A 17,304-nucleotide genomic window follows, 5' to 3' on the forward strand; every position below is an offset into this window, starting at 1 on the left:
CAACCAAGATTACTCTACCCAGCAAGGCTCTCATTCAGATTTGAAGGAGAAATCAAAACCTTCACAGATAAGCAAAAGTTGAGAGAATTCAGCAACACTAAACCAGCCTTACAACAAATACTAAAGGAACTTCTCTAGGCAGGAAGGAAAAGACAGCAACAGGAAACAAAAATTCCACAAATGACAAGGCTCACCAGTAAATGTATGAAATCATCCATGCACAATTATACCACCAAAATCAGAAATCATGAGAAGAGGTGGGTACAAATGCAGGATACTGAAGATGAACTTGCAATTAAGAGACCAACAACTTAAAACAATCTCATATACATATAAACTCTTATATCAAAATTTCAGAATAACTGCAAACCAAAAATCTACAATTGATACACAAACAAGGAATCTCTGGAGAAGAAATATATCTCATAATAAATAAGTGCATAATCCACCATGAAGGGGGTCATATGACATCATTCTTGGAATGAAGTCTTCTTAGACCTCATTCTGATTTCCTCTCCATCAAAGAATTTATGATAATTATAATTAAATAATGAAACTGTATAATTAAATTAAAAAAAAATTACTGGACCCTTATCATTGCCCCACCTGTCTCATTGTAATGCTCCTCCACTACCTTGAAGCAACCTGGCCTACTCTTTCCTACCCCCTATTAGGAAAGGTATATGGCCCACTCTCACCCCATTGCTATAGGGGTGTTATCCACCCCCAACCAACCAGCAAGTATATCATAAAAAAATAAATTAAAAAATACATAAAAATTATCACATAACATAAGCAGAAATCATGAAGATAACAACTAAGTTTGTCACATACACATTTAAAAATTATACTAAAAAAGCTGACATAAAGTTAAAAGTGAAAATTTCTTATTGTGTTATAAAAAAATCAAATATTTTCACTACAGAAAGAACCCTCACAGATTGGTAATAGGGAGAAATATGCCAACATAAAATTAGCAAAGGAATGAATCAGCAGTTTGCAAAAGAAATGTGAAGAAAAAATGTACCAGTGGAAATAGATGAAATGTTCTAATAATTAGCCACAATTTTAGTGTACTAGGTCCACTGCTCACTTCTGTCACAGACACCACTGAATTTAAATCCATTATATCATCCCTCTTCTCTTAGAAGTCTAAGGCAAGCAGTTTCCCTTTACTTAATGTCATCAGTCATTATCCAGAGCGTAATACTCTCAGGCATCTATGCTCAACACTCTCCCTATAATGAGTGTACCTCCTTGCCTCTGACTTAGCTCTCTAGAGCTCCCCAACCTCTCAAACCCTCCACCTAGCCCTTTGGAACTCCTTTACAGGGAATACTACAGCTTCTTTGGAGAATGTTTACTTTCCCACATCCTCCATAGCACCAGGTCAGAAAGGGAATTGCTGGGCTCATGCTCCGCATTGTGGATTCCAAACCATCATTCCTTCACTCTCTTTTTAAGAACCTCTGTTCCTTAAGCTATTCCCCTTCATCTCATTTATGATACACGTTGGCATCTGACTCCTAGTCATCCTTTCTACTCCAGGACATGATTTCAAGGTCCACATGGTTGATGATAAAACAAATTTACTTCCTTAGTTTCTTGACTTCCTCATTTCAAATGATATATTTTCTTCACTGTACCTCAGCCATCAATTGCCATTATCATACCTTGTAGTCATCCATAAGTACTCTGCCTCTAAAATTATTAATATATGCACACTCCATGGCATAATTTACCTTTGACTTTCCACTATGACCATTCTTTGTCTTAATTTGGACTTCTAGCCCATTGACTATCCCTACTTTCTCCTGGATTATCAGCTCTTCCTTTCCTTTCACTTATTTCCTTATATAATTTAGATTCCATGGTCTACCATTTTCAATAACATTTTTGCCCACGCCCTAAACTCCCTTATATTTCAGTAATTTGTGTCTAGCAAAACTCCAGCTTTAGGAGTTTTCTCTTTACTTTCCTTGCTCATGTCCTCTATACCAGTTCTGTCAAGAGAGGCTACCTAACTTTTTCCATATTGTTTCACTGTAAATTCATGGATATCAATCTTAAACAGGCCCTCCACATTGACAATTCCATATCACCCTGGCCAACACATTCTCTCCCCACCCCCAACCTTTTTTTTTTTTTTTTTTGGTGGGGGTGGGTGTGCAGGGAGCTGCACCTAAGGCATGCAGAAGTTCCTCAGTCAGGGTTTGAACCCTCGCCATAGCAGTGACCTGAGCCACAGCAGTGACAATGCCAGTGCCAGATCCTTAACCCACTAGGCCACCAGTGAACTTCATTCTCTTCCTCTTTGAGTTGCTCTTTTCAAATGTTTTCACCCTCCTACAACCTCCAAACACTGTTCCCCTTCCATCCCTTCCCATAAATATGATCCTGCCTTCTAATTTACAGAGAAAATACATAGTAACCTCTACATCTTTTAGCTTACAAACATACAAATATACCTACTTGCCTTCTGTCCTCTGCACTTTGGTTCCTGTTTCTCCTACACTTTTTCAAAAACTTTAATTTTTAAAAAATCTTTTTTCTGTCTTACATATTAAATCTCTCATTCTTCATGAGATCTTTCTCATCAGCTTTTAAGAATATTTAACATATTAAAATGTCTTCCATATGAGCAAAAATCCTCTTTTGATCTGGTATAGCTCTCTTAATATTCTTTCAGCTTTTCAGGAGACTTCCCTACATTTCTTTTTTTTTTTTGGCCTTTTAGGGCCACACCTGCAGTGTATGGAAATTCCCAGGCTAGGGGTCCAACTGGAGCTACAGCCACTGGGCTACACCACAGCCACAGCAATGCCAGATCTGAGCCATGTCTGCGACCTACACCATAGCTCACAGCAATGCCAGATCCTTAACCCACTGAGTGAGGTCAGGGATTGAACCCGCAACCTTATGGTTCCCAGTCGGATTCGTTTCCACTGCACCACCAAGGGAACTCCATAAATAGTAGTTTTTCTATTTTTTGTTTTTTTTTTTCTTTTTTTAGTGCTGCACCCACGTCATATGGAGGTTCCCAAGCTAGGGGGCATTTTTTATTCTTGAATTTACTCAAACTTTAATCAGTATTTGACAAGGGACTATAACTTCCTTGAAACAGGCTCTAATTTAATATCTCAAAAGAGAATCAAAGGCATTATATACAGCAAACTGAACTTGTTCTTCCACAGACATTTTTTTTTCTGGAAGTATAGACTTTATCCTTGTTCCCTCACTTGTCTCCCATTTCTGGCCAACCAGGTTCTAAATGTTATTCTTATCTCTTCATCTTCACCATTACATCCATGGTACAGTCTACCACTGTCTTTCGACTGGGACTACTCCAATAGCTTTCTAAGTGCTTTCCCCAGAATCTCTCTGACCCCCACCTAGGTTTGTGCTTTACTTTACCACCAGAGCTTTCTTTTCAGTGTAAAGTTGATCATTTTACTTTCTTACTTAAAACCCTTTAGTGACTTATCATTGCCCTTGGGACAAAAGTCCAAATCTAAACGTGACCCTGAAAAGCCTCACCCTCATCTTTCCTCTTTTCTGACAGTAGGCATTCGGCCAGGAATGCTTTGCGTCCTGTTCATCTAATTTCCTCCTGCCCTTCCTTGAGAATTCAGGTCAGTCATCACTCCCTCAGGGAGGTCCTTAACCTCCAACATCTCTTGATTTGGTCAGTTTCCCTATTATATATACTCTTTCAGCATGCCCTGAACCTCTTCTATTTGTATTTATTACAGTTTTAAGAATACATGTATTTGTGTGGTTCCTAATCTTGATCTCCATTATTAAAATCTAAGCTCTACGAGGACAGCCAGCCAGATCTGTTTGTCCTTATATATATTGTACCTTCAGTGCCAAGCACTGTGCCAAGCACATAGTAGATGCACCACAGTATTTATTGAATGAAGGAATTATTTAAAATGAGATATCAGTTTTCATGTACTCAGTTAGCAAGAATATTTTTAAATGACAGTACTAGTATTGACAAAGGTTGGAAAAATAAGCAAAATTAATAGTACATTTTGTTCTGGGTGAAAGCTTTGCAATATTCATCAGAAACTCTAAAAAGGAACAAATCATTGTGTTCCCGTCATGGTTCAGCAAAAATGAACTCAGCTAGTATCCATGAGGACTTGGGTTCGATCCCAGCATTGCTCAGTGGGTAAGGATCCCGCATTGCTCTGAGCTGTGGTGTCAGTCACAGATGTGGTTCTGATTTGACCCCTAGCCTGGGAACTTCCAAAGGCCATGGGTGCAGCCCTGAAAAGTAATGAAACAAACAAACAACAAACCACATCCTTTGACATAGCAGTATTACTTCTAGTATTATTTGTACCCTAAGGAAATTGTGAAGGACATTCAAGGAGAACAAAGAGTTTCAGTTTTAAAGATGTTAGTATATTATTTATACAATGGAAAATTTGCAACAATTTTATTATCCAAAATATGGAGATCAACTGAATAAACTAAGATATATCTAGACATCAAGATATGATGTAGCATTAAGAATAATACTGAAGAAGCATAAAGAATGAAAAGATGTCCATAGTACAGGATAATGTAAAAAAAGGTTATAAAATCACACGTCTAACATGATTCCATTTCTGTAAATAAATAAACAACCATAGAAAAATGACCCAAGGAAAAACAGCAATGTCACAACAGGGATTATTGGTGATTTTGTATCCTTATCTGCATTTTGTGCAAAATAATACACACCCACTTTATAATAAAGAAATTGGGATTTTAAAAAAGGAAATCACACTAAGTTCCTGTAATGATGTTCTACAGATTCAAAAAAGTCTGTTATTAGATAAGAAAATAATTTTTCCAGTGACTTCCTATAATTTCTAAAATATTCCTTTTCTGTTTTATACTTTGTGACTGAAATTTAAAGAATATATTTAGAAACCAGCAATGAATAGATTGAATAAAAACTACCTGTATAAATACTAGAGATATAAAAACAAAACTACCTGTATAAATACTAGAAATATAAAAACAAAACATGTTCATCCCAAGAAACCAGTATTATATAAAGTGTACCATTTAAGAGGAAATATGCTGTGTATTTATCATATTAATTACTTTTAAAACTAAAATAAGGAAGTTCCTTTTGTAGCTCAGCAGGTTAAGAACCTGGTTGGTATCCATGAGGATACGGGTTTGATCCCTGGCCTTGCTCCGTGGGCTAGGGATCTGGCATTGCTGCAAGCTGTGGCATAGGTTGCAGATGCAGCTCAGATCTGGTGTTGCTGTGCCTGTGGCATAGGCCAGCAGCTGCAGCTCTGATTCAACCCCTAGTTTAAAAAAAAAAAATCTAACATAAGGATTTAATTATATCTTAAATATTTTGAAAAATAATTATATAAAAATCATCCTCTTGGATTTAATGTTTACATGGGTACTATTATGTTATCCAGAAGAAATAATTTTGATGCACACAAAACTTTTAATTAAATGCTTATTACATTATTTTGTTTATGAGTAGTATTTAAATGATTCTAGTAGTGTCCTATTGACTTAATTTTCATTCATAGTAATAAGTTAAACTCAGACTTTGTCACAGCACATTATATTGGCTTATTGATTTCATCCAGCTTCACAGTTTCATGTAAGAGTTTGGTGGAATAAATGGAAGCAAATAATAATTTCACAAGTATCTTTGGTACTTTATGGTTAAGTCTCAAACTAGAAAGGACATTAGTAGTGTAGCCATCAGCTGTCATAAAAATCATGTAACAAAAGCTTTATTTATAAAACAACTTATTTATTTTAGGATGACAAGAAATTGTTCAGATACAGAGGCAGTAAAGCACTCATTCTAAAGTCTGGAAAATGTTTTTTAAGAGTTTGGAAATATTTGGATTAAGCTTGGCTCATTTGTGTTTAATTTGTATTATCCAGTTTTAATGGGGAAATTATATTTATTCATTACTAATTCTAATTATTTTTTTTGTGTCTGACATGTGGTTATTGTATAATTTTATGTTTGAGGATATTTTTTTTGGCTTTTTTTTTTTTTTTTTTTTTTTTTGCTATTTCTAGGGCCGCTCCCGTGACATATGGAGGTTCCCAGGCTAGGGGTCTAATCAGGAGCTGTAGTCACCAGCCTACGCCAGAGCCACAGCAACGTGGGATCCGAGCCACGTCTACAACCTACACGACAGCTCACGGCAACGCCGGATCCTTAACCCACTGAGCAAGGGCAGGGACTGAACCTGCAACCTCATGGTTCCTAGTCGGATTCGTTAACCACTGCGCCACGACGGGAACTCCTGAGGATATTTTAAATGATGCCTCATGAGAATTAGATCATTAGAATATGAAGAAATAATAAAAACCTTGGGAGAGTGTTTTGGAACTAGTACTGAAAATAGTTTATCAATGTATTTTTCAACATTGAATTTCAAAAAATTCAACATTAGGTCTAATAGATTTATTAGCTGTTTATGGCTTTTATGACAGTGTAACACCTGTTTTGTTTTGTTTTGTTTTTTGGCTGTACCCATGGCATATGGCACTTCCCGGGCCAGGGGTTGAATCTGAGCTTCATCTATGACCTCAGCTGCAGCTATGTCAATGTCAGCCGTAATCCACTGTTTCAGGCCGGGGATCGAACCCGCACGTCATCAGTGACCAAGCTGCTGCTTAACTCACTGTGCCACAGCAGGAACTCCTCCTATTTCTTTATTTTTGAAGAGTATAACAATGAACTAATTTTTGAGAATGAAATATCCATTATTTGAAATGTCACACCAGAGCTATTCAACTAGGCTTTGAGAAATACTGTTTAATAAATAAGTAAATGCTAATTTTATTATGTAAAATAGAACATTATTTACTTATATTTTCACAATAATTTAATAGTAAGCATTATTCCTCCTCTATATGGGTTTCCTGCAGTATATGCCAAAAATAGTATGAAGACAAAATACATGGTATGTGTCATTAGGCATATATCTTTCAAAATGGAAGGTACTACTTTACATAATATGAACTATTGCCTTCAGATAAGAGCATGTTCTCATCAGATTTATTAATTCTAAACCAAACATTCCATTGAAACATAAAAATTATACACAGATGAGAAAAAGCATCATATACACCCCTCCCCCCCACACACAAACAAGCATACCAATCAATCTTATTAGAAATGGGTGAGCAGTTACACTCAATCTTTGCAAGAACAGAAAAAGTAAAATTGTATCACAAGTAAGCAAAAGCAATGTAGGGTGTCTTGTTTGAGAGCTAGAGATAAAATTTGGATCTCGGAAGATAGAGAAATGTGAATTAACATAATGGCTCACTGGTTGATTGTGGGGTAGAAAAGAGTATAGAAATAAAAGGTATCTTTGCAGTTAGTATTTCTGATAAGGTGGTGATTATACACTAGGCAATGCTGATGGGAAGACAGGAGAGATTAGGAGGGAATGACAGAGGTCATTTCTTGGTGTAGGATTACAGATGGTATAAGTCTTTGCTCAATGCCTACATATTTGTTTGGGATATATAATCTATATTCTATTTTATACTCTGTTAAAGAAGTATCTTTTGAATGGAAATAAGCATTAAAGTTAGAGGATCATGGACAAGAGTAGTAGTAGTTTTTTTCATATGGGGCTAAAAAAATAAGAAATTAGGAAAGCATCTCTCATCTCTTGTCTTTGCCACTTATTTTAAAACTGCTGTTGCCTGGGAAAATACAGTTTGCTTTTAAGAACTTTTCAAAATACCTAAAGTTTAATTATCTGGTTAAGAGAGTTAAAAGTTATTATCCATATGAACTCAGTAAACTGTAGGGCTCTAATGTGAACCCAGGTCCAGGAATTCTCATTTAGTCTTCATTAAAGATTAATTGAGAACTAAATATGTGCCTGGCTTTATGCTAGGTGCTAGTACAAGAGGCAGAATTAGATTAACTTGTTTTGTTTGTTTGTTTTTTTTTTTTGCTATTTCTTGGGCCACTCCTGCGGCATATGGAGGTTCCCAGGCTAGGGGTTTAACCGGAGCTGTAGCCGCCGGCCTACGCCAGAGCCACAGCAACGCGGGATCCGAGCCGCGTCTGCAACCTACACCACAGCTCACGACAACGCCAGGATCCTTAACCCACTGAGCAAGGGCAGGGATCTGAACCCGCAACCTCATGGTTCCTAGTCGGGTTCGTTAACCACTGTGCCACGACGGGAACTCCAAGATAAGCTTGTTTTAACCAAACTAAAAATAATGCTATTTAGGCATCTTTCTATATTTCAGAATTCTATAGATCAGCTAGAAATGCTACTCTCCAGGAAAGGAATTATGCCTAAAATTAGCTAGTATGTTGCTTGCCTGGAAGGAAAATACTGTGATGCTAAAATTCTGAAAATATGCCATTTCAGATATTGTATAGATGTCAGAGAATGTACAGAAAAGAGGAAAAGGAAACTTGTAGATAGTATCAGATAAAGAGAACAACAAACCATTATCTGATCATCCCACCTGTTGACCAGATATTCCCAGTTGAGCTGTATCCAGTTCCAGGCCATAGTCTTCCCATAGCTGTTGTAGGAGATATATCGAATGACTGTAAACACATCCTGGCTTTTAATAACGTTTGGGTCCTTGAGCAAATCCAAATACCTAAGAGAAGCCAGACAGAAAAACAATACAAAATGAACTTTTAATGTTCACCCTTAGCTAAATTCCAATAAAACATAGCTTTCATTCTAGTAATTCAGTTCTTGAGTCATCAACTGACAGAGTTAATTAAATAAGACAAATGATAAAACACAATTTAGTATTTTCTAAAATGTTTAACTGTTTATAAAGAACAACCTAGGATCTTGAGGACTAATGAAATGTAAACAATAAGAACATTAAAAATTAAATTATTTTGGAAGTACTAAAAACAATTCAGAAAAACTGCAGTTTAAACTATTAAAATTCATTGTATTTATTAAATAGAAAAATTTCTATTTACCTATTACCCCATTAAACTAAAAAAAAAAAAAAGGGACCAGTAAATTGAATTACTTATACTCTTATTTTTATTTATTTTTTTTTGTCTTTTTGCCATTTCTTGGGCCGCTCCCGTGGCATATGGAGGTTCCCAGGCTAGGGGTCTAATCGGAGCTGTAGCCGCCGGCCTACGCCAGAGCCACAGCAACTCGGGATCCGAGCCGCGTCTGCAACCTACACCACAGCTCACGGCAACGCCAGATCCTTAACCCACTGAGCAAGGCCAGGGATCGAACCCGCAACCTCATGGTTCCTAGTCAGATTCGTTAACCACTGCGCCACAACGGGAACTCCTATACTCTTATTTTAAATGGGATTACAGTTTAATCTTATTTGCTCTTCCTTGTATTATAAAAAACAACTTTCTAATATAACCTACGTGGTTAGATTGGTTGGCTATAATTATAGTATAATGCAAATAAGTCCAAGATAAATTGAGTGATTAAATCAATATATTTTTATTAAATATATGCCATGGCTGTACCTAGAGAGAATATCTTAACGTACTCTAGACCCCTAAACTTCAGAAACTGCACTGGAGTGGTGGGCTTCTGAATTTTTACTATATATGTGTATATATGTATGTATATGTGTGTGTGTGTGTGTGTGTGTAGTTTTTTTTGCTTTTTAGGGCCAGACTTGTGGCATATGGAAGTTCCCAGGCTAGGGGCGGAATTGGAGTTACAGCTGCCGGCCACAGCAACAGCCATAGCAACAGCAACAGCCGCAGCCACATGGGATCTGAGCCTCGTCTGTGACCTATGCCACAGCGCATGGCAACATCAAATCCTCAACCCACTGAGTGAGGCCATCCTTATGGATACTAGTCGGGCTCATTACTGCTGGCTGAGCCACCATGGGAACTTCTAGCACTTGCTAATTTTCTCATCATATTCAGTTAGCACACTGTTATCAAAGCAGTGAATCAATATGATGTTTTGTGGAATGTCAAGATGATTAAGTTCTTGATAGACTATCTTAGGGTAGGGAGAAGGAAAACTGACATATAGCTCTGAGCTGAGATGGTGAAAGTGTATTTATTATTGGCCCTGCTAAGTAAAAGCAAATTGCTTCTGGTAGTCCTTATAAATTAATTATTGTTTTATAATTTCTTATGTATATTCTGCCTCTCCCATGAGCCTGTAAGTTTCTCAAGGATAGATGTCATTCTTATTTATTTTTATTCCCACAGTCTGTATAACTGTACATAGAAAGGACATCATAACTTGGTTAAACAAATAAAATAAATAACTCAGAAACCATACCTAAGCAAAAAATGAATAAGGTGGAAGCTAGTTGATTTAGGCCATAGGTATGGAGTGGAAGAAGATTCATAGATAGGCTTCAAGCAGTCTTTGTACCTTCTGAGTGGAATGTAAATACCGTGTGTGCAGTGTGTGTGTGTGTGTGTAAGAATGTTGTGACAGACACTCCTTGTCTGTATCAGAGACCAGTTTTGTTCTGGGCTTGGATCAAGATATCCTTGATCCTGGGTAAGGTAGACTGCTTCCCCAGCCTCAGAGTATCATGGTTGGCTCAAATCAAAGGAATTCAAGTTCATCCTAGTCAGAAAATGCTTCATTGGGATAACCCAGAATGATCAAGGTTGACCCAGTTCTTGATTATGAGGGGAAGTAGAGATAACTGACCTCTTAAGAGTGTAAAAGACAGAGACTTATGAGGAGGAACTCTTGCTCCTCTCCTTCTTCCATTGAACATATTTGTGTGAAAATAAAATGTTTGGAGCTCTGGAAGTCATAAGACATCCATCATGTTGAGGATGGCAGAAAAGAAAGGGAAAGAGTGTCGGTCCTGGGTGAAAAAATGTTGAACCACTCTATACAACTGGAAACTATCTACCTCCAGACTTTTTTAAATATAAAATTACATATCTATATTGTGTAAGCCACTCTTAACATGGATATTTTGTTTCTTACCAGGAAAATAACTTATAATGGATTTTCTTAGAGACATATCCTTTAATTAGCATCTTAAGAGACTGTGACATAAAACTATCAAGTACCATTCATATAATTTTTTTTAATGCTCCATTTTACCTTGACAAAAGAGCAACATTCTTCACTGATGCTAATCCATACAGTAGCTTTTCTTTTTCTTGAGCTAAGGAAGTTTCCTGGTATTGCTTAAGAGTGTAGTTCCATGAAGTCTCATTGCCAGAGTTCTGCATTCCATACCGATATACCAGAAGCCTGAGATTTACAGGAAGACTAGGAGAAGAAATGGTGTTTCAGAAATTTTAATTCCTCATTTCTCAGTTGAAAGCCTTCTAGAAATGAAAACATGGTGAACAGTCACCTTACAGTCCCCGTTAGCCACTGCTCAAATAAATGGGAAGCGCTGTTCAAGGCATTGCTGTCTCCCATCTTGCATGCGAACCCTAATACAGAGGCGCGGAGTAACCTAAGAAAACAAAGATACACAGATCCGGGGCCTTGAGCACTTTTCAACATGTCTTAACACACAAATATTAAATGAATATTAATTGTATAAAAGGTAAAAAATAACTTTGTGAGGTGGTCTCCATTATCATTCCATCCCAGAGAATCTGCGATGGGCTTCACTTGATCTCTGAAGTATTTCTGAAATAAAAGCACCATGCACAATGAGTAACCATTTACTATTTAGTGGCAGTCCCCCATTTATTATAGTCTACAGTTCCCTGTTGTAATCTTTTTCACTACTGGTTCAGAGAACTTTGGGATTTTCCTTAGGAAAGTTGTAATTTTACTTCAGTTCTGAAGATGACATCATGGATCATTCTCTGTTTTATAGAACTTTGGGTTAGCCCCTTTTAACCTCCACTTCTTAGTTAGTATTTGTAATAAATAGAGTGACACCTGACATACTTATTGCACTAAGGAAAATTGCTCAAGTATTGATGAAATAATAATAGCTAATATTAGTATATTGCCTTAGGATTTACAAAGACTATTTATAGTGTATGATTCTCACTATCCCATTACCATAGGCAGCCAAGTGCTGCCATTGCTATTGTGTGAAGTAAATAAAGACTCCCAAGTAAGAAATCATTTGTCCAAGTTCTTCCATAAAGAAAGTGGAAGAGCTGGAGACTGGAATCCAGAATTTGTTTAAAATTATAAGTGCCAAAGTGCCACAAAGAAATCACAAAGCCAATAAAAGTATTTAGAATTACTATCTCATAATAAAATCTCATTGTGAAAATAACAGCACTAAGAATAAGGAAAAATGATGTCATATTTTGATAAGAATAAATTCACTTTAACATAGATAAATCCATTAAACATAAGATCTAGTTTGTATCCATGGTTTCAAATGTTTATTTTGAAATAAATAAATAATAAATTAAATAAGAAATAATAAAAATAATAAAATAAAATAAATAAAATATTAATTGTTATATTCTTTCTAACGCTAAAATACACCTGTAAGTGGTATACTGAACCAAAAATAATGATACATTTCACACTGAAAAAAAGTAGCATCTCTTTGGTTTGATTAGTCAACTAATTGTAATTTCCTTTGATTTCACTTGGCAGGCAAGCTATGCTTTTGTGTCTCCCATGGGTCCCTTCTCTCAGAAATCTACCTATTCTGTTGATGGCTAAACATCTACTTTCATAAGATATAGCATTAACATTACTTCAATCATAGGGTATAGCTCTTTATCATCTTCAAACATGCTAATGATATAGGTTACGGCTGAAATGACTCTCTGCCATGGTAAATATTCGTCTTCCATTTTGAGATACTTGGTCAAGTTCAGAGCCTCCTTATAATTTAGAAGTTGAGCTCTAAGAAAGAAAAAAAAAGCCCACAGTTAATTAAAAACCATAGACTAGTTTCCTTTGATTGCAAGTACTAATATGGAGATCATAGACTTCAATGTTAATGAAAATCCTTCCATTAAATAATTAAGAGAATGCATTACTGTTGAGGCCCAATCAAAGAGATTTGTTCATAATGATGTATTAGTGCTTTCGTATGTTCAGTATAAAGAAGAAGACAGAATATTAAGGTATGCATTTGAAAAATTGCTTTGGTAAAATTTTAGATAAAAGCCATTTAGCTATATGGTTAATAATGACAAATAGAAACTTAAATTTTAGGTTTACAAGCTGATTATAATATGCAAATGCACCATTATAAATGTATCTTATTGAATTATTTTTACATTTGTTATGAATAGTAATATGAGTACTCATGCATGCTTAAATCATTCCCATAAACTTATATTTCCCATGAAAACATCTCCTTTTTCCTACATTTCCCAACAATATTGATAAATAAAAATAGATTCTGTTCCTCAAAAAAATGTGAAGTTACTATTGCTATTTAAAAATTTAAAGAATCCAGTTTCTTCCTTCTTATAAAATATTCTAGAACCTTTTTGAAATACTGTTCTCAGAAATCTGTAATGCCTCAAATTTTAGCCTAGGTTTGTTTTTTTGTTTTTGTCTGTGTCTGTCTATTTTAGGGCTGCACCCGTGGCACATGGAGGTTCCCAGGCTAGGGGTCTAATCAGAGCTGTAGCTGCCGGCCTACACCACAGCCACAACAACGTCAGATCCAAGCTTCATCTGCAACCTACACCACAGCTCACGGCAACGCCGGATCGTTAACCCACTGAGCAAGGCCAGGCATTGAACGTGCAACCTCATGGTTCCTAGTCGGATTCGTTAACCACTGAGCCATGACGGGAACGCCTACCCTAGGTTGTGAAAAGAATAGTAGATGGGAATCCTGTCTTTCCACACTACATTTTGAAAGTTTAAGCAATAAACTTTAAATTATTGAATTAGTAATACAGAGAGTTAATTTTTTGCTGGTTATTATAGAAATAATATTTTGAGAATTAAGTTGATGCAATTGTCATTTCCCACAAATCATGTTACTTTGCAACTCCTACCAACTACTCAGTGATATTTGATACTTCCGAGGAAGAGCAGTATCATTTAGAATCATGATTCTCAAGTTTGAACATGCATCAGCAACACCTAGAAAGTTTGTTAATCACATACCCTTGGGCCCCATCCCTAGAATTTCTGATTCAGCAGATCTGGAGTAAGGTTTAAGAGTTTGCATCTCTCTCAAGTTCCTAGGCAATGCTAATACTCCTGGGACCACACATGAAGAATTAGTTTTTTTGTTTGTTTTTGTTTCTTTTTTTGTTTGTTTTTTAGAATAAAGACACATATATCTCCCTCCTCAGGTCCCCTAGTAGTACTTCGCTTTTGTCAGAGAATAGTTCTTGACTGAATATATCCATATTGCTTAAAAGGTTGTGGAACCCTCAACCCTGGCCATTAAGTGTCTGATTCAGGAATGCAATAAGGCAGCCCGCTTCCCTTGAGTTGGATCCACTCTGTAGTACAATTCATGGCTTTTTAATGGAATCTGACAAAGCAGACTCCAGCTGAGAGCATATTGTTGCTCAGCCTTTTCCCCATCCTACTACTCGCATTCCCTGTCTCAGGAGAGTACTTTCTCAATAAATCATATGTACGGGGACCTCCGCTTCAGACTCTGCTTTGAGGAATGTCAACCTAAGATAGCGTTTTTACTCTGCTTTGAGTCTCAAACTATTTGTAAATCCACGGACACATGGCAGCTCTGAAAGCCAGACTTGGTTGAGAATTTTTCTTATTCAAGAGTCTTTCATTTACAGTAAGAGTCCAGCCTGAGGGACTTCAGTCCTAGAGCTGTCCTATAATTTATAGTGTAGAGAGGATAGAGGCTATAACTTAAAGAAAGGTCCCATAAAACTCTAAGACGAAGAAAAGAAGAGGTCCTATGATGGAATTCTTGCTCTCCTATCTTAGGTTGGGGAATCTTGTAACAAAAGATCTGTTTTTGCTTCCTTGGGTGTGACCTGGAAAGACTGCAATAGTCCTTCTCAGAGAAGTTTGAGTGAAGCATAGTGCCCTATCAAACGTGGCTTTTGAATGGGACATTAGAAACTGTTGAGAGGTGTGGTTAGATGGATGGAACTGACCCCATGGTCTCTCGTTCTTCAGCAAAGCCTTCAGATGGTGCGGAGAGTTTTGAAAACTCATGTGTCTGGTCTCTTGACGTTAACGTACTAATTAAATTTGGATTTCTGACTTGGAATAGTATCCTTGCGATCAACTAGGACTCCTAGTTTCCTTTTGGAGTCTTTCCCCATTCCCTGATTCTCCCTTCTTTTAAAAGGCAGCCCTCAAGGGGTTAGGAAAAGTTGTTTATCCAGTTCTGTGTTGTGCTCTGGTCAGCTGTGTAAATACCTATAAAATGCTAAGTCTGGTATACCTAGAGGTCTTTCATCTTGGTGTGGCTAATGTTCACTTACTGGTTTTTATTTGCTAACCTGACCGTCACCTTGGATATCACTGGGGCCCCTGCACCTTGAAGCCTGACTGCAAGTCTGTTTGGATCATTAGCGCAGGTGGCCTTTGAAGCCATCCTCTCTGCCATTCTTCCCTCACTCAGGGACTCCTGCTCCCACCCGTGGGCTTGCTAGCCAGTTCTCTCTGCTTTCCCTTACGCTGTTCCTCACTCCTCTCCTGGCTTTGGCACACAAAGGGCTGCAGAGCACAATATAAATTATTTAAAACGGAAAGTAGGAGTTCCCCTGGTGGCTCAGTGGAAATGAATCTGACTAGGAACCATGAGGTTGTGGGTTCGATTCCTGGGATTGCTCAGTGGGTTAAGGATCCGGTGTTGCTGTGAGCTGCGGTGTAGGTCACAGACACAGCTTGGATCCCGTGTTGCTGTGGCTCTGGAGTAGGCCAGTGGCTACAGCTCCGATTCAGCCCCTAACCTGGGAACCTCCATATGCCGTGGGTGCGGCCCTAAAAAGTCAAAACAAAACAAAACAAAACAAAAAAATAAAAGGGAAAATAAATCTACTGTAACCCCGAATGGACAAAAAAAGGGATTTTTCTGTCTCAGTTTTGACAAGGTCCCCAAACCGGGACCTTGGCACATCCTCCAGAGTAAGATGCAGGCCCATCCAGTCAGGACTCACATGGGCAGGAACAAGGTTTTGTGACCCTTGGGTGATAACCCACTACAAGCCTGTGGAAGAGATGGAGAGGCTAAGGGGGAGAGAGAAACATTTTGGAAGAGAGCTTTTGGAGGACTCTCTCAGTGTTCTGTGAATGCTTTCCTCCCTCAGGGGGCTGGGGGAGGTGTAGGATGATTTTTCCCAAACATCAAGCCTAGAAAGGGGGCTTTAATGGGACTACTTGAAGAGTTTTATCTGAGTATTTTGGAGCTTGGGGTCACAGTGGCCTGGTGTCTGAAGTCCCAAGAAACCTAAAGGATGGGAGACTGTGGTTGGCTACTGCTCTGACCTCCAAGGGAAGAGGTAGGACTGTGTGAGGTGAGCCATCCTTCCTGACATGGTCAGGAGAAAGGATATGTGACTACTTCCTATGGACCAGATGCAGTTCAGACATTTTCACTTCCTCACCTCAAGGGAACTATAGGAGAAAGACCCTTGGCCAGGGAATGAGTGTGGATGGTGCAGAGTCCATGGAAGCAGCACACAAGGAAAAGAATCAGTGTTAAACATCTACAAGGTTCAGAGAGCACCAAAAGGCATGTCGAGCTCTTCCATTCATCTGTTGTCCTGCCTCGTTGCCTTAGCTCTCTGGGGGAGTCCCAGGCAGCATGGTGAGACGTAGAAGTTCCATGCAGCAAAATGGAGAGGAAACCAAGCACCTTGTTCCCATTGCAGGTGCCTGGCCTGAAACTAGCCTGGGCTGGGGACTGGAAGAAACTTTAAACGAAATTGAAAACGTTGAGGGTTTTACCAGCAGGGCATATAATTGAACTGAGCCTGTTTGGGGGACTCAGAATGACTGGGTGTGTTTCTACGCCTTATCTTCAACGAATGTGCCCAGGTGGATATTCCATCCAGGGCAGTAAGAGTACTAGCTCCTCAAATTTGGGGGCAGTGGAATCAAGAATATATTTATTTTTAGATCTGCCCTTTTAGTCTTGCTGATGAAATATGATAGGTAACATTTCTTTTTGAATAGCAGAGTAGAGCTGTGTAAATTCTAATCCTACCACAGACACTTATCTATCTAACTATACACTTCTGCTTTTCTCTCAAGTTTCAGAGTGATCTGGATGTGACTCTAACCAACACAGGTTGGGTCTGTTTCTCTCCAAGCCCTTTTCCCCTCATGTTTTGTAGAAAGAAACTGAGTGATAATTCAATAGCTCAGGCACTATTTCAGGTGATAGCTCAGGTATTTTCAGGATTGGTTGCTGTGTGATTCTACATTTTTTTTCTTTTTT

The 17,304-nt window shown here is 37.9% G+C and overlaps 2 protein-coding genes across 4 annotated transcripts in view; one reads left to right on the forward strand and one right to left on the reverse strand.

Annotated features, from left to right (window-relative positions):
- Positions 1 to 17,304, forward strand: part of ELOVL6 (ELOVL fatty acid elongase 6) — a 449,693-nt gene that overhangs the window by 19,333 nt on the left and 413,056 nt on the right. The window lies entirely within an intron of this gene.
- ENPEP (glutamyl aminopeptidase) overlaps positions 1 to 17,304 on the reverse strand; it is a 94,518-nt gene that overhangs the window by 4,139 nt on the left and 73,075 nt on the right. The window contains exons 14-18 of the mRNA XM_047751674.1: positions 12,659 to 12,809; positions 11,542 to 11,615; positions 11,332 to 11,436; positions 11,073 to 11,243; positions 8,497 to 8,637 (exon numbers count right to left, since the gene is read on the reverse strand). Coding sequence (XP_047607630.1) covers positions 8,497 to 8,637; positions 11,073 to 11,243; positions 11,332 to 11,436; positions 11,542 to 11,615; positions 12,659 to 12,809 — 642 coding nt within the window. The remainder of the gene's footprint in view (positions 1 to 8,496; positions 8,638 to 11,072; positions 11,244 to 11,331; positions 11,437 to 11,541; positions 11,616 to 12,658; positions 12,810 to 17,304) is intronic.

This window comes from Phacochoerus africanus, chromosome 10, assembly GCF_016906955.1.
Source record: "Phacochoerus africanus isolate WHEZ1 chromosome 10, ROS_Pafr_v1, whole genome shotgun sequence".
Lineage (NCBI taxonomy): Eukaryota > Metazoa > Chordata > Mammalia > Artiodactyla > Suidae > Phacochoerus > Phacochoerus africanus.